This window comes from Balaenoptera borealis (genome assembly GCF_965194805.1).
Source record: "Balaenoptera borealis genome assembly, chromosome: 17".
Classification (NCBI taxonomy): Eukaryota; Metazoa; Chordata; class Mammalia; order Artiodactyla; family Balaenopteridae; genus Balaenoptera; species Balaenoptera borealis.
The window spans coordinates 55,145,084-55,172,004 of record NC_138876.1 but is presented as its reverse complement, the minus strand read 5'-3'; the positions used below and the strand labels follow the sequence as shown (position 1 = coordinate 55,172,004).

Below are 26,921 nucleotides of genomic sequence, written 5' to 3'. Positions count from 1 at the left end.
CTCACTGGTGACCTGACACCACTATTCTAAATGTAATTGCAAACCACTTTTAGTGATAGCATTGAAATGATTAATACAAAATGAAAATTAAATCCTAGAAAAGGCAAACAGGTATCAGAGAACCTAGGTTGAGAAAAAAAAAAATGGGCAATTAAGGATGAAATTGGATCTAGCATATATACTTGGACTAGCTTACTACAGGAATAATACATGGAGAGTCTTATGATGACCTAGTGAATGATTAATAAATCAGAGCCCAACTCTTCTTTTCAAATTTTGTCTCAGTGAGGTTTTCTATAAAATGTGTCTGGCAAAGAAATTCACAAATAACAGGTGTCTGAAGAGCATGTAGTCTATATTCTGTTTGAAAGTTGGTTCAAATACTCTAGAATCCAGGTCTCTGGGTTAAAAAGTTGATGTTTTATAATGATAACTAAGGAATCTGGTCTTTAGAACACAATTCAAAGGAAAACACCACATATGACACTTTTTGCACACTCTAAATAGTTTACAGGCACAAGGCTGGTAGACGACAGGTGGTCTTGCAGATTCTGGACAGCCCAGGAAGGTATGTTTGGCTATGCAGAGGACAAGTGGGCTGGTGCACCAAGGGTGCCACTCTAGGAGAGATACCTGATGACCTGCCACCTCACATTTCTACAGAGAGGTTGGAAAAGGGTAGAGATCATTCAACTGTGTAGAAAGACTCTGAGCTTGGCAGTTAAGGTGTCAATCCAGCAGATATGAACAAATACAAATTAGTCCCAGGACTTCCCTGGTGGTGCAGTGGTTAAGAATCCACCTGCCAATGCAGGTGACACGGGTCCGAGCCCTGGTCTGGGAAGATTCCACATGCCATGGATCAACTAAGCCCGTGCACCACAACTACTGAGCCTGTGCTCTGGAGCCCACGAGTCACAACTACTGAGCCCACGCGCCTGGAGCCCGTGCTCTGCAACAAGAGAAGCCACCGCAACAAGAAGCCCGCATACCACAGCGAAGAGCAGCCCCCACTCACCGCAACTAGAGAAAGCCTGCGTTCAGCAACAAAGACCCAATGCAGCCAAAAATAAAATATAAATAAATACATAAATTTATTTATTTTTTTTAAATTTTTTTTTTAATGCTATCCTTCTCTGCTTACATTCTTTTTATTTATGTATGTATGTATGTATGGCTTTGTTGGGTCTTCGTTTCTGTGCGAGGGCTTTCTCTAGTTGTGGCAAGCGGGGGCCACTCTTCATCGCGGTGCGCGGGCCTCTCACTATCGCGGCCTCTCTTGTTGCGGAGCACAGGCTCCAGACACGCAGGCTCAGTAATTGTGGCTCACGGGCCGAGTTGCTCCGCGGCATGTGGGATCTTCCCAGACCAGGGCTCGAACCCGTGTCCCCTGCATTGGCAGGCAGATTCTCAACAACTGCGCCACCAGGGAAGCCCAATAAATTTATTTTTTTTAAAAATTAGTCCCAAATACAGCTAGCTCATTGCTCGTCACCCCCAGATCTCATTGCTTGTTAAAAAGAAAAAGATGTTTAGGGTTGATATGGAATTAAATGTTCAAAAAAAGGATTTTTCCTTTAAGTTTTCCTTTAAACTGCCTTTAAGGAGGCACTTCCCTGTTTTGTGAAATGTCCTTCTCTGATCAAAATCTTTCATCCCACCCACAAAGAACCAGCCCATCCATTCCATGGAGTAGTATCCACAGTCATCTTCAATCATGGCAAGTGAAAGCCCCCAGTCAAAGGGTAGGTATGAAAACAATGCCAAAACAGTAATCATGACCTGAATCTCCCATTCATAGGTAACATTTGTAGTCCCACAGCACAAAAGAGGAATTCACTTACTGCGGTCTTTCCAGAATTTCTGGATATCTATTTCTAGGGATAATAGTCACTAAGGATTCCATCCTCACTAATATTTGTTATTTCTTGTCTTTTTGATGATAGCCATTCTGATAGGTGTGAGGTGATACCTCATTGTGGTTTTGATTTTAAAACAAACCATTGTCGAGTGCAGGAGCCCAGCAGTAATGAACTGCTCTGGATGCTCCACATACTACAAGCAGCCTCATAATTCCCAGGTTTCCCTTGCATGGAAGACTTGCTGTTCCAGAGCTTCAGTTCTAAAGTTCTAAAACCACCATGTAACTGGCCAACCCTACTTGTCAAGTGTCCAGTCCTTGACTCTAAGGGGAATGCTTCTCAAACACTGTGTATCACAGTTGGCCATTTTACCAGGAAAATTGGTCCACATTTATGCACCTCAAGGTGCACAAGTCAAAGCTACTAATAACACAAGCTACAGTGCAGGGTCAAAGGAGTTTACAGATACAGTGCTGTGGGTACACAAGGGTCCCCAGACTCTTAACATCCTATGAATAGATGTCCTTATACCAGACATGGTGCCAGGATTCTACTCCAGAGAAGGGTCCTCAATACTCTGAATATGTATACATTTATAGAAGAAAAAGTGGGAGCAGGGACCAGATAAATAAGTCCAAAGCCTCTAAGGATTCTAGTATTCCCTTCACAATCATCCATTTGAAGCAAATGCAAATTATGTTCAGCAGAAATTTAAAGTCAGTCCCTTTATCTCTACCTCCAACCAACAATCAAGGCACAGATGAACAAAAGGAATGAGTACTACTGCCACTTTTAGCATTCAGTCACCTAAAATTATTATGCTATGTAACTATTATGCTAATTATTAACCAGAGACTCTCAAGGTGAAACCAGGCGTCTAAAAAATCTATGTAAAACTTAGTAAGGGCATTATAAACATGAACACTTAGCAGGTTAATTTTTCTGAGGTACTAAATAAAGATCAAGAGAAAAAGTGTTCTATATACAGAAGAGATGATTCAAAAATTATCCATCTGGCTTTAGATGAGATGTCTATGACCGTTTGACCCATATTTCTAACATGTAGGGAGAAAATAAAGTAGCCTAATGGTTTGGACAGAACGGAAATCATTTTGCAAAAATTCATTTGTACACAAATAATTTTAAAATATGAAAGAAAATCAGGTAAAATGATGTATATTAACTTTTCATCTTGCCACTTACAAGGAAAAGGTATTTAGCTACTATGGGAATGCAGTGTAGAGCAGTGGTTTAGAACATGAAATTTAGAATCAAAAGACCTAGGTTCAAATCTTGACTCTAACATGGCATGTGGATATTTGACAAGTTATTAAAGTTCTCTGAGCCTACTTACTCATCTCTAAAATGAGGATAGAGATCTCCCTGGAGGTCCAGTGGTTAGGACTCTGTGCTTCTGCTGCAGGGGACACAGGTTCAATCCCTGGTTGGGGAACTAAGGTTCCACAAGCCACAGGGTGCGGCCAAAAAAAATAGATAAAATAAGGATAACCATAAATCATTTTGAGTACAGATTAAATGAAATAATTCCTGGAAACTTCTTAGCATAGAGAAGCATGAAATATTAATATATGCCTTAATTTATTTTTTGGAGAATCCACAGAATAAGGAAAAATGCATGGAGATTAGTACTATATTGATTCTGTAACTTCAAGTGGACACGAACACCAGAGTTGGACAAAACTAATTTACTTGGGCATAATACAGCATGGCCCATCATTTCCCTGGTCAGGTTCCAAGCCTAGTCAGCTTAAGTTAAAAGAGGCTTGACAGGGAGTCACTAACTGCTGAGAATGACAGCACTCTGCCCTGCCCAGTTCCTGAGGCATTAGAAATAAGAAGAGGAATGTATTCACTAGTATCTTCAATTCACCAGCTAGGAGGAACTAAACTAAATCCTCCTGTTGAGTCCAGAGGTACTTCCTGGACACCTATGAGACCTCTAATTTATGCCTCCCCTTACCCACTACTACATTGCACTCACCAGATCCCATCCCCTTTGCACTGGCGTTATTGAGGTTGCTAGCGTAGCAATGCTAGGTACAGTACTTATTTATTATTGTATAATAAACTACCCTCCAAATTTAGTGATTTAAAATTTAGTGATTAAAAGCAAACATTTATTATCTCATATTTTCTGTCAGCTAGAAATTTGAAAGAGCATTAGCTGGGTGAGTCTGAATCAGAGTATATCGTGATTTCAGTCAATATATGGGCCAGGAGGACTACAATCATCTGAAGCTTGACTGAGGCTGCAAGATCCTCTTCCAAGATGGCTCCCTCTCATGCTTCTGATGAGAGGCTTCAGTTCCTCACCAGGTGAGTCTCCCCATAAATTCCCCTCATGACATGGCCAATGGCCTTCCCCAGAGCAAGTAATCTGGGAGAGAGAGAGAGAAAGAGAGAGAGAGAAAAATAGAGGTTGAGAGAAGGAGAGGGAAGGGGGAACAGAATTTCACTGCCTTTTGTAACATAATCTTATAACTGACATACCATCTCTTCTGTATTCTATTGTCACACAGACCAACAGTAGTGGTAGCACAGTATGGGAGGGAAATACAGAAGAGTGCATGGATCATCTCAGAGGTTGGCTACCCCAAAGAGGACCTACCTGAGTTACAGTACAAATACAACACCCATTATTACACAACTTTGTAAGGTAAAAACTAAAAGACCCTCCTTGATCACTCTTCGGTCACCTGCCCCTTCACTCACTATACTCCAGACACAATACCTATCTTTCAGCTCCTGAGTACATCAAGTTGCTTTTCACCTACGAGGCTTTGCATGTCTCTTCCTTCTTCCTGAAATTCTCCTCCCTCCCAATCTCTGCATCTTAAGTTCTCAGTTTAAATACTGCTTCCCCTGAGAGGTCTTTCATGATCAAATTATGTCATCAGTGATGTTAATACTAACAATGATAATTGTTAATATTTACTGCATGTTTACTATATGCCAGGTACCATTCCAAGAACTTTTTATGTTCTAACACATTTAATTCTCACAATAACCCAATGAATTAGGTACTTTTATTATCCACATTTTACAAATGAGCAAACAGACACAAAGAAGCAACTTTCTTAAGGCAAGAAAACTAGGAACTGGTGAAGGATTTGAGGAATAGTGTGACTGACGTGTCCTGAACAAGAAGAGAGGGGAATGAGAGGAGATTGGAAAGAATAGTCAGGAAACTGATCTTGTAGCGCCTCAGAGACCATATTATGTTGATATTTTATTCTAAGGGCAATAGTAAACCATTGGAGAGTTGTAAGCAGTACATATAATCTGATAAAGTAATACTTAAACATTTTTTAAATATAAAGAATAATAAACACTCAACCTAAGAAACTAAACACTACAAATATTGTTGAAGAGCCCTATGCAACTCTCCTTTCCTCACTTACCCTTAGAAGTAGCCCCTTTCTTGGGACTTCCTTGGTGGTCCAGTGGTTAAGACTCCACAGTTCCACTGCAGGGGGCACAGGTTTGATCCCTGCTGGAGGAGCTAAGATCCCACATGCTGCGTGATGTGGCCAAAGAGAAAAAAAAAAGAAGTAGCCCCTATCTTGAATATCATTATATTTTTATCACGTATATATGTATCATAAATAATAGATGACATTCTTTTTTAATATTAACACTATATAGCCACATACTATGTATATTATGTATATATACAGTGCAACTTGCTCTTTTGTTCAATTTTGTGCTTTTAAATATATATGCATTAACAGTATTATCTCTAGTTCATTCATATTGACAGCTTTGTGATATTGCATTGCGTAAATGTAATAAAATATATATTTTCATTCTGCTGTTTGACGGACATTTATATGGCTTTAAAATTTTTACAAAGAGAAACAATACTGCTGTGATCATTCTTGTATGTTTATCTCTCTAAAGTATGTCCTAGATATCAAAAGATTTTAAAACAATAGAAAGGAAAAGAAAAAGGAAAAAACACCAAAACTGTCATTATCTACAGACTAAATGATTATCAATATATTAGAATTAATAAGAAAATAATTATTAAGCAAGTAATCTGAGTCTAAGGTCAATTATGAATTACACACCAGCATCAAGTAGTATGAAAATGTTCAAAAGATAGAATTTACAAGTGAAAATAAACACAATGTACCTAATTCTAAATTTAATCAAAAAATGAAAGAACATTAAATTTACTTTTAGAGTAGTCTATCTTTTTCTGTGGAGAATGGGTTGGAAAAGACAGGAGCTAAAGCAGAAAGATGAGTTCAGAGTTTTTCACCATTACCTAAAAGAAAAATGATAGCGACTAAGATCAACTTATTTGTAGTAGAATCGGAGATACATGGTGAAATAAAGATATGATTTGGAAATAGAACCAAGAGGACTTGGTAATGGATTAGATGTGGCGGATGAAGGAAAGTATCAAAGAGATTTAAATATAGTTTTGATCAATTGAGTGGTAATGAAATCTACTGAGGCTTGAGACAAATTAGAATGGTAAAAAGAGTTCCACCTTAACATATCAGTATTGAAGTTGCCTGTTATGTACAAGTAGATATAAGCAGAGGCTTCTCTTTCCAAGTGAGTGGACTAGCTTGTACCAAAACAACCCTCCCACTAAAAATAATTTTAAATGTATAAAATATTAAGATGTCTATTTGAAAAAATAAGAAATATAGCAAAGCAGTAAGGGTTTAAGCAGTCAAAATCCTGAAGAAAAAAGAAAACTGGAGAAGTGAGCCTGACATTCAGCATCACTTCTCCCCTAGAAGCATTTGGCAATATGTAACTGGTGAATCAGAAGATACATCAAAATAAAATACCTAGACAGAAACATGGAGAAAGAAGTAAAAGATGGAAATACAGAAAGCAGAGTAAACATGTATAATATGGGCACAAGTCTAATATACTTCTGGGATATAATTTCACATCCATCAGATCAGCAAAAACGTTAAGTCTGACAATACTAAATGTTGACAAAGCTGTGAAATTTGGAATCATCTAATAAAACAGCAGAACCCTGTGAACTAGCAATTCCTTTCCTATGAATATCCTAAACTCAAATATGGATTAAAGAAGAAATTGTAAAAAATGTTCATGCAGCATTGAATTTAATAGTGAAAAAAGGTCATCAAAAGGCAAATAGATACATTCATAAATAGAAACTGTAAAGGCACCTTCATTCTTCCAGTTGCCAGGCCCACATACCTTGGTCAATCTTATTCCTTTCAATCTCTCATAACCCCACATCTAAATCATCAGCAAATTCTATAGGGTCTACTTTAAAAATATATCAAGAGTCCAATCACTTCAAACCTCCAATGCCAGCATTCTTGTCCCTAAGCTTAAATACTTGCTAGTTCTATGTACTTGGAGTGGTCCATCCCCAGCTCCTTTCCTTTTTTTTTCTTTTTTCTTTTTTCCCCAGCTCCTTTTCTTGTGTGCAGCTCTAATTCCAGAACTACAAGTAATACAATAAATAATCCAGACAGCCATCTACTGCATGCTTAGGAACATCCTTGGATCAGGAATCAGTAAATAGAAACCCCAGCAACCTCATTTATCTCCAACAGCAGTAAGTTCAATTCAGGGTAAAATTTTCCTCAAGAGTACCTGTGGTTGAGATATAATTCACATACCATACGACTCCCCCATTTAGAAACGGTTTTTGTATATTACAACTTTTTAAAACTTGTGGCAAAATACATATAACACAAAATTTGTCACTTTGACCATTTTTAAGCGTACAATTCAGTGGCATTAGTCATATTCACAATGTTGTGCAGCCATCACCGGGCATATTTGAATTTTTGAATAATTAACATGAGAAACATTTTAACTCTGGCCTTAAAAGAGTTCACAGAATCTTAGAACAATTCACAAGTTAATCATTTTCAAAACCAAGTTAACGGCAGTAATAAAATGCTTATGTAAGGACAATGGTTAAATCAAGAAAGCACTTTGCAGAAGAATCATGGGGGGAATGTATAAGAGTTAGCAATCCACATGAAATTTTAAAATTATTTTTCAGGATTAAAAAAAAAAACAGGAAAAAGGCAAAAGCATGCAACTCCTGAGGGCAATAGGATTCTTCCGTGGAAACATTTTAATATTTAGTGCCACAATAGGGGCAGGAATCTTTGTGTCTCCTAAAGGGGTATTAAAATATTCCTCACTGAATGTAGCTGTCTCCCTGAGTATTTGGGCTGCTTGTGCTGTGCTGACTTTGATCTCCGCTCTCAGTCACGCAGAGCTGGGGACAACATTCCCTAGAAGTGGAGCACAGTATTATTTCCTCAAAAGATCTCTTGGATCCTCTGTTGCTTTCCTCAGTCTTTGGATCAAACTTTTTACTCATCCCTTAAGACTAGCTACTGAAACCTTGTTATTATCTACCTATACAATTCAGCCTTTCTATGCCGGGTGCCCAGCTCCAGAGCTACCAAAGAAGTGTCTAGCTTTGGCTATTCTGTGGTCTTTGGGACTTCTAAATACTCGAGGGGTGCAAACAGTGGCTTGGTTTCAAACTATCAGTACTGTGGCAAAGATGACTGTCCTCTGCTTCATTTCCCTCACTGGGATTGTACTGTTAGGGATTGGGAAAAAAGAGAACATGGCCAGGTTTGAGAACGCTTTCGACGCTGAACTTCCTAAAGTCTCACAGATTGCAGAAGCCTTCCTACAAGGATTGTTTGCATATTCTGGCACGTCAATCCTGAACAGCATAGCAGGTAAATCTTTTTCTGAAATATTTTTGTCGCAGGCATAAAGTTTTGTCTACAAGTCTGTGGAGAAAGATATATCTGATTTGTTTATTTGCAAGGAATTGAATTAAATCTGTTCTGCATGCTCTACATGTATGTAGTTTAATCATCATTAAGACTTGGTAGATACTTATCTATATAATATACACAGAATTTAGTGTTTTTCAGGTCATTCACCTATCACAAACTTGGGAATTTTATAAAGTTTTCAAGAGTTTGTTCCTCTAAATATAACGTTGCTATAGATTTTGTGTTTGAAATGTCCTTAATACTTTATCAAAACTTTTAATGATGATTTCTTCAAATTCTAAATTCTTGAATTATTGAATTTTTTTTATGTTCCCCGGTCAATGAGACACTTTGCTCATTCATGTAGATTACTAAAAATTTAACAGTTGATATGATTTTTAAGTACTTTAGCATTTTTCCTTTTTTAATTGACAAAAGTAACATTGAAATTTCTTGCAATAAAATTAACGAATTTTAAAATATCAAGGCTTTTCAAATAAGACTTTAATTTACCTAGCACAAATTAATTATGCCAGCAGTCACCTTGCTGCTAGTTTGACCATTAAAAGGCACATAAGTTATAAGTGAAAATATTGGATATATATGGAGGCAGAGTTTCACAGGTCACTGCTTTTGGAACTGCATCCTCCAGGGGTCACCTAGTCAGCGGGCAGTGGTGGGTTTTGCAAAAATAAATACCCAGATGTTAGTGCATCCCTTGGCTAAAGTAAAGCATTGCACTAGAGCAAGCCCAGGTGTTCTTGATAGTGATCATTACCTAAAGACACAGCACAATGCAGCTTTAGACCCAATTCTGTTTGAAGCACCCATCTCATTCTCCTCCTACTCCTTGGTTTGATTTGTTATCAAACAAGTTAAACCTTGAATTAAGGACAAGAATCCCATAACTGGAACTGATAGAGAAATGTAATTTCAGATCAATAGGGTTGTGTTTGAAATGTCTAGTGAAATTTTCTGGATCTGCAGACTATTAGAGCAGAAGGTCGAATGTGATGAGTACAGTAACATGGCCAGAACTTGTGGCTAATTGAATGGGGCTGGCTATCAGAACCAGCACTTCATTAACTTACCAAATTTAGAGATCTGGCTTCTTCCGTCTCAAAATAGGGTGATCCTGGCTAGAAAGAACTATCTCCCTCAAGTTTGGTTCTCCGAGTTCCTGAGCTGTCATATTCCTGACCAATTGTAAACAGAATAGATAGCTTGTGTCTAGATTCTTATGCCAGGGCCTCCCAAAGGGATAACACTGCATCCCAAGCACCACTATACATCCTTTATATTTACCTCTGAAATAAGGAATTATATTAGGTCTCAAAGCCATCAGTGCATCCATCTCAGTAGCAGGTCTGCCAATATTCAAAGGAGTCTCTATTGACATAGAGAACTGTTGGGACTCGAGTTCTATCCACTCAATTACAAAAGGACAAAAGGCCACTGCTTCCATAACATGACTTGTGTGACTTTTGCAAGGAACAATCAGACAAGATACCATGGTATGCTGTTTAGAAAATCAGCATCACACAAAGCACGTTAATATTGTGAGCAGTTTAAAGAGACCCTCAGATTTAATAATCTGCCTAGAATTCCCATTGTTAGTGAAGGGAATTTAGGAGGAGAAATAGAGATATACAGTATTGGCTGACCCTTAGAGGAAGTTGCATTAATAATGGCTCCACACACTTAGATTTGCATCCACTCCTCTGCCAAAGTCCTGAAAGCAGACTTGAAAAGGGTAGTTCCCCAGCTCTATGCACAAGGTGGCCCAGAACAAGTGGTGACTTGTAGCCGGAGCAATACCCTGATTGGCTTCCTGTTAGAAGAACTTTTCAGAGACAGAATATACATGAATACTTGGAAACCCTCCTCCTGACACTTAGCATGTTGCAATATACAGTAGTCCCCCCTTATCCACAGGGGATATGTTCCAAGACGCCCAATGGATGCCTGAAACCATGGGTAGGACTGAACCCTATATATACGACGTTTTTTCTTGTATTAAGGGATCAGGACGGTAGCATATACAGCGTGGATCCTAGAAAAAGGGATGATTCTCGTCCTGGGCAGGACAAGCAGGATGGCATGAGATTTCATCACAATACTCAGAACAGCATGCAATTTAAACTTTATGAATTGTTTACTTCTGGAATGTTCTATTTAATATTTTCAGACCACGGTTAACGGCAGGTAAATGAAACCATGGAAAGTGAAACTGCAGATGTGGGGTGGGGGGAGGGGTACTGTATCTCAGTTTCAGGGGGTAAAAAAGGACTTCTTGAGAACTGGTGAGCATGAAGCACCCATTCTCTTAAGTTGCTGCAAGATGGAAATCTATGACAGACTTCATTCACCCTCAAGAAATCCTGCTTAGTCCTCCGGAAACTAAAGTTGTGCACACATGGGAGAGAAAAAAAGGCTCATTAGACAAAACTTTCCCCTGCCTGTATGGGAGACCAAGCAGGAGAGTCTAAGCAGACAAGGTCCCCACCATAAGCTGCTCCTCTCCTATGGTTGGAGATCAGAGGCCCTGGTCTTAGTTTACACTGAAGACAAGAATACCGCAGGAAACACAAGCCACTGTTTTCCTAGACACACTTAAAATTTGGTAATACTCCCAGGTCCTAAGGATTTGACCAAAGTTGGGATCTGTTAGAGAGGATAAGGAATTTTCCACATTAAAAACAGCCAGGCTGAGCCAAGAGACAATATTCTCAAAGGACTCTTTATAAAGGATGTTGTTTTTTGAACAGTGGTGGGAAAAGAGTAGGATGAGGAAGAAATAGTTAAGCTGGCACAGGTTAAATTTTTCTTATCTTTTACTCTTCGCTTCTTAAAGAAAAAAAAAATCCATGTTAGATGTTAATGTGAGTTTTATAACTTTCCAAAGTTGGAGTTAAAATTATTAGTCAATTTTCTTATGGTATAAATTAAAAATCATAAGTTTTCATAAACCATTAATTTTAACTTATAAATAATGATATACATATATAAAACTAAAAATTTTACATAAAATTCACTTGTTCTTGTTTTTTAATAAGTGGTTGATTACTAAATTGAACATATTAAATGTCACTAAAGAATATAACCTCACTCACAATTTATAAACTGTTTTAATTGTATGTTAAAATGTATTTAATTTTTAAGCACTTTAAATGTCTGACTTGCAAAGCCTTTCTAATCACTTACGTCCTGTAACACTAAAATATTGTCTTAAATATGATGAATTTTAAGTTCTCTTGTACACTTAAATACTGTTCATAAACAATGTCTCCTATACTTGCAACTTAAAATCGCACATCTGAAAATTCATTTACATTTAAAATTTAAGTAGCAAGGCTGTTCTTTCAGGTTATCTAACACGCCAGATTCTCATAAAAATTAGACACTGGCACAAATTGTGTAATTTAGCAGAAAATAAATGGTATCAAAGGTTTTCATTTACCTGATCATTACTGTATTTAAGTTGAAACAGTCCCATCTTATATTGGGTTTCCTAGAAGCAGAGCCTGAGGTGGGGATCCTTGTGCAAGCACTTTACTGAGGGCTTACTTCCAAGAGACAGCTGTGAGGAGTGAAGGAAACAGGACAAGGTGGCGGGGTGGGGGTGGAGCTGAATAAACGTGTGGTTTCAGCTGAAGTCTAGCCTCGGCCAGATCCTACAGAGCCGCACTGTCCAACCTGGTAACCACCAGCCACATGTGGCTAGTGAGCATCTAAAATGTAGTTAGTCAAAGTGAGGTGCTCCATAGGTGTAAAATACACACCAGAAATCAAAATCTTGAATGAGCAAAACAATGTCCAATAGCTCATTAATACTTTTTTATAAATGTTATATACTGCAATGATAACATTTTGGATATCTGGGGATAAATATATATTAACAATTCCATTTCACTGGTTTTTCTTTTATGTAGCTACTAGAAAATTTAAAATTACATAAATGGCTCACAGTATATTTTTATTAGACAGTACTGCTAGAATAGGAATAATACGAAATGTTCCCAACTAGAGGCATTAGGGATGGGCTTTTGTACCTTTTATCGATGCGTCAATGACTGTGGGCTGCCTCTGAGGGGAGAATGTAAACTTCTAGATTTTTCTAAGCAAGGCAGCTTCCTCCCCTCCCTGCCAAATCACCCAAGGACTGAGGGCAATTCTCAGGAGAAGGGTTCAGCTATGGGGAACTAGCAGCCATTATTCACAGAAGCTGGAGGAGAGGAGAACCTGCCAGTCAAGTTGTAAAGTCATTTACCCACACAGGGGATCAGGGTCACTATCTTAGATGATTGAAGCTGCTGGTGGACCATCCCAGCTTACAAAGTTACTTACACTTCCCAGATTCAAGATAAGACATGTGATCTGAGCACTTGATGCTTCAAGTCACATATGCACAGGCTGGTTCTGTCACACCGTTGCTATAGTAATAGGGGACCCGAAGACCTCACAATTCAGCTGACATTGATTTTACATCAATATCGCCTGATTTCTTTCTGATCGGAATTTGGATGGACAGACTGTCTCGCTTCTACACGGCTTACGACAAATTTCCTTCACTGCTTGAGTAGATTCAAACAATCACTTGACTGCCTGATGGACTCTAAATTGTTTTCCTCTTATTACTTTATTCATAACCCATAAGATCCTGAATTCCATTCACACCTTTCTTACTTATGATGACCCAGTAGTCATTTTAATACAGTAAATTTGCCTAGGTAGGAAAAGGTTGCTTGGGAGAGTAAGGATGAGAAAGGAACTTCCTCAGAGGTCAGTTTGCTTGAGGGAAAGAGATGATGAGAGAACCGTTACTTCTGAAAAAAGGAAGAAATTACGTATCTCAGATGGGATGAAGAGACATGCTACATACCAAACAGTCTTTTTTTTAAACGATTGTACATTTTTTATTTGTACAAATCTGTGGGCTGGCAATCTTTGTTGCCAACTGCAAAACCTGTTTCCCAAGGTCCAACAGCTAGTGAGGGTCACAGCCAGGTTAGAACCCCAGACCATTTAGGTCCAGGCCTATGCTCTTAACCACTCCCCTGAACTTCCTTTTTAAGAAAAACAGTATGATGTTTAGGAATTTTGAGATAATAGGTCAATTTTAGGAATTCACTGTTGATGCAATGTCTCCTCTCCTGAGGTAAGGTCCCTACAATTGACAGAAACTGACCGAAAGGCCCCTACAATTGACAGAAACTGACCCAAACATTGTTGGGTGCCTTGAGCTCATCCCTGCTTTTGGTTTAAAAGCTTTATTATGTATTGGAGCTCAAAGATTTTCCCAACTGAGGACGTCTATCCAAGAGGGTGGGAGTAAGTGTCAAAAAGAACTCTGCACCTTCTGTCCAAGAAATCCATCACCTCAAGGTCAAAGAGATCTAGCTACATGAAGGCTGGAGGGTGCAGTGGTTACTGTCTGGTGTCAGACCAAACTTGGTTAAAATCCTGCCCTCACCACATATTTGCTGTGTGACCTTGGGCAAGTCTCTTAACCCCTCTGAGTCCCTGCAGTTTCCTCTGTATTTGAAATGTAGACAAAGCAGAGTATGTCCTTGATGCTATCGTGAGTATTCAATACTACACTTTGGAAGCCTCTGTGACAGAGCAAGACATAGATGCGCTCACAAAAGGCTGCCATGGCATGGGGGAGGGGGGGTCTGTTTTCCTTTTGCACCAACTGTTTCCTTTGCATAGAAGGCTACCCACTGAGATCCTCCCATAGTTCCCTCCCTCACTTCTTTTAGGTCTTCCCTCAAATGTCATTTCTCGGCTAACTTATTTAATGCAAACTTCCTCCCCCCACTCTGCTCTCATCCCTGTTTCATTTCTTTCTCTTTTTTTATTGAGGTATAGTTGATTTACAACATTATATAAGTTTCAGGTGTACAACATAGTGATTCACAGGTTTTAAAGGTTATAGTCTATTTATAGTTATCATAAAATATTGGCTATGTACTATGCACTGTACAATATACCCTTGTAGCTTATCATTTTATACATAGTAGCTTGTATTACATAGTCTTTTCCATCACTGTAAATCCATAATCATGAAATAGTTGGAATAATTGGATTTTTAGTATAAGATGGTGAGAAATCCAAGCTTTCAGGCAAAACTTGCAAAGGAGTAGAATCAGTCAAGCAGAGGAGGAAACAACAGACACATGATTAATACTTTCTCATCCTTTTCATTACAAAGAAGTCTTCAAAAGTCTCATAATAATATGACCTTTTCTGATGAGTTTATTTGTGTTTTTTAGGAGAGATAAAAAATCCTGGTGAAAATATTCCCAAATCTCTGATTACTGTCCTTCCCATGGTGGCTGTGATTTACTTACTGGCTAATGTATCCTACCTGGCAGTTTTGACTCCCAGGGAAATCATCTCTGCAGGTATGAATGTGTCTAGACAAAGAGGAAATAGTCACTACTACCTCCTCTGAATAAACGGGGACTCCTATATACTGCTATTTTTTCGATACACCCATAAGAGTGTAAATGTGATGTGGTCCTGCTTTGGTTTTCACAAGAAAGGAAAAATAATCATCTAAACAATCTATTAAAAAAATGAGCACATGCTGAAGACTAAGGTCGAAGGGTAGAAGAATGTGAAGAAGCAAGAACTGAAAAGAGAATGAGGAGGAAGAAGAGGTGGAGGAGAGACATGGAGGAGAAAGAGGAAAGAGGTGAGGAGAAACAGGAGCAAGCAAGGCAAGAAGGCAAAGAAGAAACACTTTGTTAGAAGATGTTCCACCCTTAAAGGTGCACCCAGATACCTGCCCTCAAAATAGTTGTTTGGAACAAGCAGTACCATCTTCATTATCTTCATTTTTCAGATGAGGAAACTGTAGGGAGGGAAGTTAAATAATGAACAGCATTGATAAGATTCAAAAATAGGTCTCAGTCATGCTCTTCTAATGATAAAAGATTACTTCTTGTTCAGGTTATTGCCAGTAATGGATTGTAAATGTGGACAGCAATTTGCGACCGTCAAAGGTCAGCAATCTGACCTTCAAAAATATATTCTTCCCAATTCCATCAAGCATGGTGCTCAAACTTACACAGCTAGTAATTGAAAAAGACAGACTGAAATCCAGGTTGTTTGACTCCAAGACCTGTGTTCTCAACCACCATACTAAAATGCCTCAACACAAGCAAACCAAATCAAAGCATAACCACCACTAATAGGGCCTATTAGCAAAGCAAGCAATAGTATGAATATTTATTAATATATATCAGATGATGAATTTTATTAATACATATAATCATATAACATACACATGACTAAATGGAGATACAACAAAAAGTTAATAGTAAATGGCGCCATCTGAATGATAATCTTGCAAGATATCTTTTATTTCCTTTTTTATACTGTTCATATTTTCCACAATTAGCATGTTGTACTTATGATCAGAAAAAAATCATTTTAATACCAAATAATTATATTTCCACAGAATCAAGTGATGAATTTTTAGGACACCACTGGGTCTTTTATAAAAAATGTTAAATTATGTTCACTTTACTTTAAAAAGGCAGAGTAGTATTTGAAATATATTAGAAAAATTCTACAAAATTTTAATTTTTAAAAAATAGTTACTCCTGAAAGAAGAGAAGTTTGGTTATCTAGAAAATTCATTTATTGAGAACAACTAACTCTTCAAATCTTCTGGATAGAGGTCAAATAATACATCAACAAAAACATAGACTCCAAAAATATTGTATATACAGATAGGCACAGGGGTCTATGAACACGTATCGGGTGTGTGGTTTTGGAGGGGCTGACTGTGTCACTCCAGTAACTAGAATTCCCCTGTAAGGGATGTGTTTTCAAGGCCAGAGGTCACAGAGAGGATCAGTCTAGTGAGCCGCATCACTGAACTGGAGTTCTGCTCTATCATCTGCATTCAAAGCCTTTACAAAAATAAGCTTTGAAGGTCATTTTTTTAAAAACCTATATTTGGGCTTCCCTGGTGGTGCAGTGGTTGAGAGTCTGCCTGCCGGTGCAGGGGACACGGGTTCGAGCCCTGGTCTGGGAAGATCCCACATGCCGCGGAGCAACTAGGCCCATGAGCCGCAACTACTGAGCCAGCGCATCTGGAGCTTGTGCTCCGCAACAAGAGAGGCCGCGATAGTGAGAGGCTTGCGCACCGCGATGAAGAGTGGCCCCCACTTGCCGCAACTAGAGAAAGCCCTTGCACAGAAACGAAGACCCAACACAGCCGAAAATAAATAAATAAATAGATAATAAAAATAAAGGAATTCCTTTTTTAAAAAAAAACCTATATTTTACATGGTTCCAAAAGTCAAAAGGTGTATTTATGCATCTTCTCTGAGACTAGTATAAAAATGTTATGTTGATTCGAAAAGAAAAAGAGAAATATCAATTTCTAAAAGTAAAAAGAAACACGTTACTTTCCACAATTTGGTCTCACAGGAATACAGTAACACACTAAAGGAGTTTTTTTTTTTTTAATTATTAGCACCTTTAATTAATTTATTTTTTTTATTTTTTTTTTTGGCTGTGTTGGGTCTTCGTTTCTGTGCAAGGGTTTCCTCTAGCTGCAGTAAGCGGGGGCCACACTTCATCATGGTGCACGGGCCTCTCACTATCACGGCCACTCTTGTTGCGGAGCATGAGCTCCAGATGCGCAGGCTCAGTAGTTGTGGCTCACGGGCCCAGTTGCTCCGTGGCATGTGGGATCTTCCCAGACCAGGGCTCGAACCCCTGTCCCCTGCATTAGCAGGCAGATTTTCAACCACTGCACCACCAGGGAAGCCCTAAAGGAGATTTTTTTAACTATTAAAATGAGGGGGAGAACTATAATTTGCCTTTCACCCTATTTCCAAACCAGGCAGCAAGTTCTGTAAAGACCCACCTCACTAACATCTCTCTCTTTGGGTGTTCCCTCCTCTTCTTTCCCCCACTCAGTGCCCAGGCCCTTATTTTTCTTACTTCATTTACAGCAATAACCTCCTAATTTATACGCTCACCTCTAACTTCTTCCTTCCAATCCAGCCTCCACTCAGTCTCTAGAGATGACTCTATAAAACGCAAATCTAATCATGTCATCTCCCTGCTTAAATATTCCACCATCTTGTTTTCTTGCATCTCCTCCCAATCTCACTCTCACAGCTGCTGCAACCACCACCCCATCAGCCCATCACCACCTCCTTCAGACCAACTATCAACTCCTAACCTGACCATGGCAGGTTCTCCAAGATCTGATTCAAGCCTAACTTTCTATCCTCATCTCCTGCCTTCTCTTGCACAGACACACACCCTCACCACACGTCAGCCTTTCTAAACAACTTATCATTTACAGACTAGATATTATTCTCTCTACCTCCCCAGCAATGCCATCTCACCAGCCCCAGCCTGACTGCCTATCTCATACTTGATGTCACACTGGTAAGATTGATTCCAGATATATTGCCCATTTTGCACCCATGAATACATCATAGATATCATGTAAAGCAAGTCCAAGGCAGATTGAAATGCAGTGGCAAATCACCCCTTCCAATGCATTCTCTGGCCAAAACAGACCACAAGGCCAGACCATATTCAAGAATAAGTAAAGAGACTCCCTTTCTTGGAAGGAGCTGCAAAATCATATTACAAAGGGTATGGTTGAGGAGAAAGTGAAGAATTATTGCCATAGTTTCAATCAAGCAAAGGGACTGACGTTTTTGAAATTTTTCTAAAATTTTCATAGATGCTGTTGCTGTCACCTGGACGGACAAAATAATCCCTTCCATGCAATGGGTCATTTCTTTTGGAATTTCAACTTCAATATTTAGCAGCATGTGTTGTACAGTGCTTTCGGCATCAAGGATGATCTACACAGCAAGCCAAGAAGGACAACTGCCTTTGATCTTCTCGATGCTCAATAACCACTCGTGTCCAACCATGGCTGTCAGCCAGATAATCATCTTAACTTCAGTTGTTATTATAACCTCAGATTTGATCAATTTAATAAAATATTCAGGATTAGCAATATGGTTTTTAAGAGGGTTACATATGATAGGTTTACTTAAACTAAGGTACCAGGAGCCCAATCTACCTAGACCTTACAAGGTAAATCAAAATTAAATGATAATAATGAAATGAATGATGATAATGAAAATTATGATGATAATGAAAATTATGATGATAATGAAAATTAAAATGATAATATTAAACTTCTATTCTCTTTCTAGGAATATAATCTCTTATTCTATATGAGATGCTTCTAACCAGTCATGAGTCAAATTTATGAAACATCTGAACCAGACCTCCATTTCCCAGCTTACTGATGTGTAATTGACTGTATGGGCTGCATTTGGTCTGATTTTTCTAGAGTAAAACGTCAAAACTGATTCTCCTCAAGGAAGACAGATGTTATCCTTTTTGTCATCTTTCAGGAGCCAGGCAGTAACACTTCTGAGGGGAGGGCTTTTTGCCCAGCTCAAAAGCATCTCCTCAGTCCATGAACAAATGAGGGTGATGTGGCATACTCTTCTTGTGTATGGCCTTGACAGGGTCTTTATTTTATACAGTAAGATGTTAATCTAAGCCTCAGTTTAGGTGATTACAAAGATTTTGAACCTGAACTTAACTAGCAAGATAGAATCACTATCCTCTAGGTAATGTCAGCAGGGCTACTGTAGGTTCCTAGAGTGTCTTCGTGCAAAATATAATAAAGCACCCCTCCCTCTAGGCAGCCCCAGCCCCGTGCCCAGGCACAGAGCCTGGTGAGCTAGATATCAGCCCCCTTTTGCCCCCTCAGATGGGTATGCTTGTATGAGTGTGAACTGCCTAAGCAACCATATGCAAAAGAAATAAAATCAGACTCTCATTTGAAAAGACCATTCTGACAATAGCGTAGAAAGTGAATTAGAAGGAGGGGTGAGCAGATTCAGGTCAAACAGCTGGCATAGATTTTCTTAGCTTTACCCCCATTTAACTCAGGAGAATCCTAGAGCTCAGAGGTTAAGTAAATTACCCTAGATAAAAGGATCAGGGCTGGGATTTAAACCACACATTCTGATTTCAGAGACCAAATTTTTGTTATATTTACTGAAAAGATAGTGATGAAATTTTTTATTCTATAAAGGATCCACTGAGGAAATTTTCTCTGATCTTAGCATCAGGAATACTTGGGCCTCTTCTAAACAACTGATTTGCTTATGTCTTTTGGTGGCCTGCTTTCAGAATCTATATGGGGCATTGTGGCATGCATTTTGTGAGCCAAATTTATTGTTTATCCATGTTTCTTTATTTCCCTCATTTCTTTTTTTAATTTTCATTTATTTTGCCTTGGTATAAAATAAGCCATACCTTGCTATAATGTAAATCCTAAAAGTTTCCAAACAGTCTTTGTTTTATTCTTTAATCATGTTATAAATATAATCCAGTGGCCCATATAATTAAGATACTTCCTGGTTGTAGAGATTGTATGGAAAATAAAATTATAGTCCCATATTTCATGCCAGCGACCATAAAACCACTTGAGTGTGCTTGTTAAAAATCTGAATTCCCAGTCTCACCCCTGGAGGTTCTAATTTAGTAGGTCTTAGTTGGGCCTTAGGAATCTGTATATTTATCAATTATCTTGGAGATTCTTATGCAGAGAGGTCGATTGATCATATTTTAAGAAACACTAGCTTAGACAGTTTTGACTTTCTTCCCCCCCAAAAAATGGATCCCTCTTGGCCATGTCCCAAGTTGAAAAAAGTGAACAATAATATCTCGAATTTCAGTCATCCATTCATTCAACAAATATGCAGTGACTATCTGCTATATTTCAGGCACTCTGCTAGGCAGTTCAGAGAAATAAAGATGAATCTTTCCATCAAGAATCTTCTTAGCCTCATAGAAGAGTAAGAAATGTATACAAATCACTGTTATAAAGTTAATTAAGAAATGCCATTTGTTGAGCACATTTTACTGAAGTACACTGTATGCAATTCTGACAAAGATTTTAGGAGACCAGCATTAGATAAAAAACTCATTTTGCAAATGAGTCTAAGAGGACCCTTTTTTTTTGACGCTCAGACTTTATATTTAAACCGTAATAACACACAACACACACATATTTCAGGAATATTTGATTAAAAACCTCTGAACATAATTATCCATTAGTACCCGCCGACCCACCGTGTCCTTCCTTCAGTTGTGGTAGGGGTGCGGGGCCCTGAGGGTCTCACTGTGCCGTGTTTGGGGTCCCTGTAGAACAGGCACTTGGGGAACCACCTTCTGGTTGTTCTCTGCAAATGGGTCTGAAGATCAGATTAATTAGGTAGACCAAAGTTATACTGCTAGTCAGTGTCACAAGCTCCCTGGAGAAGAAACTTTATCTGTCCTAAATACCTCTGCATCCTTAGCATGGCACATGCCACTAAGCAATTCAGTGAATATTTCTTGAAAGAATGAGCAACTAAAATAACAGAGATTGCATTTCTAACCAGACTTTTCTGATTCCAGTATTTCTGTTGTTTCTTTTACTTGATGGTGCTGCCCTAAGAAAGACTGGCACGTGCTCCCTTAAAGAAGCATTATAAACAAATATTTCAGTATGACATTACTGGATTTTCAAATTCCCAAAACTAAGAATGCTTCAATGATTAATACTAGAATGACATAGATAATTTTTGATTATGTTTAAATGTATTTTTTCTATGCCTGAAAACGAAGCACTAATTTTAGTAAATAAATGACAATATCTGATGAATTGAGTAGGCATTCATGAAAACTATAGAATGAATAAAATACAGTTCCACTTTTTTACAATCATTCAGTCTGCCATTGATTTACTTTCTGTAATGTAATACTGACCCTGTCCCTCTAAATATATTTGAAAATATATTTGTACTTTTCTTCCTGATGTTTGGAAACATTTGTTCCATAAGAAAGAGAATGTTCTTGTGTTGTTTATAGAATCCTGAGGACAACGGCATCACTAATCTTAATATTTTTTTTTTACTTTCAGGTGCCTTTGCCATTTATATTTGGATGCATAGCTATATCTTTGTTTCTGATTTTGACGCCATTGATTCAGGCTCCTAAAATAGAGCATGTCTATGGGCTTATCTTTATGTTCAGTGGACTCCTGTGTTACTGGATTCAAGTTCACCTTAATCAACATTCTGTCTGTTCTGTCAAAATCACTTGTTATTTACAATTACTGTTTAATGTTTCACCACCTGAAGACCATGATGAAGGTATTTCAACAGGAAAAAAAGACCTTAAAGAAATCTTTGTAAATAAGAAACTTTAAAATGTAAAATGTTTAATGAATGAATACATTCTTAAAGGTAACCTTTGCTTTAAAATATATACCCACAAACACAAAGCCTCTACCTCCTGCCCAACCCCCAGCTACACATATCAAACTCTTTACAATTCAAATTATTTTCCTTGTAATTGAAGCCTTAGTTCCATAGTGCCCAACATGTTTCTCACCACTTTCTTCTTGGTCGAAATTTTTAAATGCGTGCGCACACACACACACACACACAAAGCTTAAAAGGCATAATATGCCTTAGTCACTTAACTACTGCCTACTTCCATGTGTAAAAAATATTATAATGTTGTAAACCAGAAAATAATATAATGTATGTCAATTATATATCAATAAAATAAATAAACAAACAAGTAAACAAAAAAAAAAAGTCATTGCCAGGAAGATAAATTCATAGGTGCCTAGTGTATAGCAGATACTTAATATTTGCTGAATGAATGAATATAGATGCATCAGCAAAAATAAAGAAAATATTGTAAATCTGAATTTGATATTAATAAATACTATGCATTACTTTCTACTCACTGGTCTAAACTCTTCACAGTGATACCAATTAAAAGAACATATTTTACTTTCAGGTCTCTGTGTTTAGCCTTCATAAAGTGTGATATGCTAAATCATGGCCCTCAAAAATACATCCAGGTCAATTAAGTTCATATCTAGTAAGAGAAGTTTATCAAAATGTTTCCCAAATTTTGTGGAACCCTAAAACCAATACATTAACTGGCATTTAAAAGGGAATAAAAGAACATAAAGACACTAAAGTTTCTAAAATCCAGTAATAATAATAATGACTTTATTTTGTTCCTGTAAAAATAAAAATAAACAAGGCATTATTTAAAAAAAAAAAGAAGGGAGAGAATGTCATGAAAACTTGTTTAAATACTTTGAAATCGGGGTGGGGAACTTATTGGATGTCCTGTCTAGTGTACCTTTCTTAGTTACTTGCACTTTTTAATGTCTTTAAGCTATGTTACAACCTAAGTTGTAGAATATTCATAATAATGCAAATGATCTTTGACGATAGAAATATAAGTGAGTTTTGTCTAGTGGATGCAATGATTACCATGGATACTGACCACTTTTACTTCTACTTGTAAATTTATTTCGACATTCTTGATTGCCTAAGTGTGCACATTGTTTGAAATCTCTTTTAAACTGGTTATAACATCTCACTGGTTCCCTCATTAAATAGTGAGTTAAAATTTTTTTAAATATATATATATGTATAAGGTTATATATATTTTTTTTAAATATTTAACTCATTTTATAGATATAGATATAGATGATAGATATAGATATAGCTATTGATACTGATATAGATAGATATAGATCTCCAGGTCCTAATCCCTGGGACCTCTGAATCTTACTTTATATGGAAAAAGAGTTTTTACAGATGTGATTAAGGATCTTGAGATGAGGAGCATTTTACTGGATTATCTATGTAGGCCCTAAATGTAATCACAGATGTATTTATAAAAGAGAGATAGAGGGAGATTAGATACAGACAAAAGAGAAGACAGGGGGAGACCTTCAAGATGGCGGGGGAGTGAGATGTGGAGATCACCTTCCTCCCCACAAATACATCAAAAATACATCTACATGTGGAACAACTCCTACAGAACACCTACTGAACGCTGGCAGAAGACCTCAGACCTCCCAAAAGGCAAGAAACTCCCCCATGTACCTGGGTAGGGCAAAAGAAAAAAGAAAAAACAGAAACAAAAGAATAGGGACAGTACCTGCACCAGTGGGAGGGAGCTGTGAAGGAGGAAACGTTTCCACACACTAGGAAGCCCCTTCACTGGCGTAGACGGGGGTGGGAGGGGGTGGGCGGGGGAGGGAAGCTTTGGAGCCACGGAGCAGAGCACAGCAACAGGGGTGCAGAGGGCAAAGCGGAGAGATACCCGCACAGAGGATCGGCGACGACCAGCACTCGCCAGCCGAGAGGCTTGTCTGCTCACCCGCCGGGGCGGGCGGGGCTGGGAACTGAGGCTCGGCTTCGGTCGGATTGCAGGGAGAGGACTGGGGTTGGCTGCATGAACACAGCCTGAAGGGGCTACTGTGCCACGGCTAGCCGGGAGGGAGTCCGGGAAAAAGTCTGGAACTGCTGAAGAGGCGAGAGATCATTGTTTCGGGGTGTGCGAGGAGAGGGGATTCCTTCCCCATGTGCCCACAGAAGGCAGAGCGCCACCTAAACGAGCTCTAGAGATGGGCGTGAGCTGTGGCTATCACCTCGGAACCAGAGACGGGCATGAAACGTTAATGCTGCTGCTGTAGCCACCAAGAATCCTGTGTTCAAGCACAGGTCACTGTCCACACCACCCTGCCACCCACCCGGAGCCTGTGCAGCCCGCCACTGCCAGGGACCCATGATCCAGGGACAACTTCCCTGGGAGAACACACTGCACACCTCAGGCTGTTGCAACGTCATGTCGGCCTCTGCCAATGCAGGCTCCCCCCACATTCCTGTTTTAACTATGTACCCCTCCCTCCCCCCAAACCTGAGTTAGCCAGAGCCCCTAATCAGCCGCTGCTTTAACCCCATCCTGTCTGGGTGGGGAACAGATGTCTGAGGGTGACCTACATGCAGAGGTGGGGCCAAAACCAAAGCTGAACCCCAAGAGCTGTGCAAACAAAGAAGAGAAAGGGAAATTTCTCCATGCAGCCTCAGGAGTAGGGGACTAAATCCCCACAATCAACTTGGTGTACCCTGCATCTGTGGAATACCTGAATAGACAATGAATCATCCCAAAATTGAGGCAGTGGACTTTGGGAGCAACTGTAGACTTGGGGTTTGCTGTCCGCCAATGACTTGTTTCTGATTCTTATATTTATCTTAGTATAGTTTTTAGCGCTTATTATCATTGGTGGATTTGTTTACTGGTTTTGTTGCTCTCTCCTTTTTTTAATTATTACTACTTTTTAATTTTTTATTTTAATAATTTATCTTTTTCTTTTAATAATTTTTTAAAATTTCTTTTTCCTTCTTTTTTTCTCTGTTTTCTTCTGAGCCGTGTGTCTGACAGGGTTTTGGTGCTCCAGCTGGGTGTCAGGCCTGAGCCTCTGCGGTGGGAGAGCCGAGATCAGGACATTGGACCACGAGGGACCTCCCAGCCCTATGTAATATCAATTGGCGAGAGCTCTCCCAGAGATCTCTGTCTCAACGCTAAGACCCAGCTCCACCCAACAGTCAGCAAGCTCCAGTGCGGGACGCCCCATGCTAAACAACTAGCAAGATAGGAACACAACACCACCCATTAGCAGAGGCTTTCTAAAATCATACTAAGTTCACAGACATCCCAAAACAGACCACCAGACGTGGTCCTGCCCACCAGAAAGACAAGATCCAGACCCACCCACCAGAACACAGGCACCAGTCATGTGTTCCAACAGCCACTGAACCAACCTTACCCACGGGGGGCAGACACAAAAAAAATGAGAACTACGAACCTGCAGCCTGTGAAAAGGAGACCCCAAACACGGTAGGTTAAACAAAATGAGAAGGCAGAGAAACACACAGCAGATGAAGGAGCAAGGTAAAAACCCACCAGACCAAACAAAGGAAGAGGAAATAGGCAGTCTACCTGCAAAACAATTCAGAGCAATGAGAGTACAGATGATCCAAAATCTTGGAAATAGAATGGAGAAAATACAAGAAACGTTTAACAAGGACCTAGAAGAATTAAAGAGCAAACAATGATGAGCAACACAATAAATGAAATTAAAAATTCTCTAGATAGAATCAATAGCAGAATAACTGAGGCAGAAGAGTGGATAAGTGACCTGGAAGATAAAATAGTGGAAATAACTACCACAGAGCAGAAAAAAGAATGAAAAGAATTGAGGACATTCTCAGAGACGTCTGGGACCACATTAAACGCACCAACATTCGAATTATAGGGGTCCCAGAAGAAGAAGAGAAAAAGAAAGGGACTGAGAAAATATTTGAAGAGATTATAGTTGAAAACTTCCCTAATATGGGAAAGGAAATAGTTAATCAAGTCCAGGAAGCACAGAGAGTCCCATAGAGAATAAATCCAAGGAGAAACACGCCAAGACACATATTAATCAAATTATCAAAAATTAAATACAAAGAAAAAATATTAAAGCAACAAGGGAAAAACAACAAATAACACACAAGGGAATCCCCATAAGGTTAACAGCTGATCTTTCAGCAGAAACACTGCAAGATGGAATGTTCTATATATGTCTAGACGTGTTAGGTCCATTTGGTCAAAAGTATAGTTCAAGTTCAACATTTCCCTATTGATTTTCTGTCTGGATGATCTATCCATTGTTGAAAGTGGGATATTGAAGTGCCCCACTATTATTATCTTGTTATCTGTTTCTCCCTTCAAATCTGTTAGTATTTGCTTAATGCAGTCAGATGCTCTGATGTTGGGTGCACATATTTATAATTGTTATAACCTCTTGATAAACTGACACCTTCACCGATATATACTGACCTTCTTTGTCTCTTGTTACAGTTTTAAGTTAAAGTCTATTTTGTATCATATAAGTATAGCTACTCCTACTTTCTTTTGGTTTCCATTTGCATGGAATATCTTATTCTATCTCTTTACCTTCAGTCTATGTGTGTTCTTAAAGCCATGGTGAGTCTCTTTTAGGCAGAAAACAGTTGGGTCTTGATTTTTGTTATCCATTCAGCCCCTCTATGCCTTTTGATTGGAGGATTTACTCCATCTATATTTAAAGTAATTATGACAGGTAAGGATTATCTGGCTGATTTGTAGTTCCCTTGTTCCTTTCTTTCTCTTATGCCGTCTTCATTATGATTTTCCATAATGGTATATTTTGATTCCCTTCTCTTTATCTTTTGTGTATCAACTGTAGGTTTTTGATTTGTGGTTAGCATGCAGCTTACATAGAACATCTTATAGATATAAAAGTCTAATTTAATCTGATAACAACTTTTTTTCTGAATAATGATATTATGCCTTAACTTTGTTTTCTGTTATCTAC

At 38.6% G+C, this 26,921-nt stretch overlaps 1 protein-coding gene across 2 annotated transcripts; it reads left to right on the top strand.

The window, feature by feature from the left end:
- Positions 1–5,393: 5,393 nt before the first annotated feature.
- Positions 5,394–22,512, top strand: LOC309614911 (solute carrier family 7 member 12-like). 2 transcript variants are annotated; one of them, XM_082363806.1, is made up of 4 exons: positions 5,394–8,599; positions 14,917–15,048; positions 18,369–18,730; positions 21,624–22,512. In XM_082363806.1, the coding sequence occupies exons 1-4, from the start codon at positions 7,933–7,935 to the stop codon at positions 21,909–21,911; spliced, it is 1,449 nt and encodes a 482-aa protein (XP_082219932.1). In that variant the 5' UTR covers positions 5,394–7,932; the 3' UTR covers positions 21,912–22,512. The 2 variants fall into 2 exon arrangements, with proteins under 2 accessions (XP_082219932.1, XP_082219933.1); XM_082363807.1 differs by lacking the exon at positions 14,917–15,048.
- The last annotated feature ends 4,409 nt before the right edge of the window (positions 22,513–26,921 follow it).

Bases quoted from the DNA above. Each gene is read 5' to 3' on its own strand.
- LOC309614911 (XM_082363806.1), top strand. From the start codon at position 7,933: ATGCAACTCCTGAGGGCAATAGGATTCTTCCGTGGAAACATTTTAATA. The intron at 8,600-14,916 runs GTAAATCTTTTT...TGTGTTTTTTAG, and splicing joins AATCCTGAACAGCATAGCAG to GAGAGATAAAAAATCCTGGT. The intron at 18,731-21,623 runs GTAAATCAAAAT...TTTTACTTTCAG, and splicing joins ATCTACCTAGACCTTACAAG to GTGCCTTTGCCATTTATATT.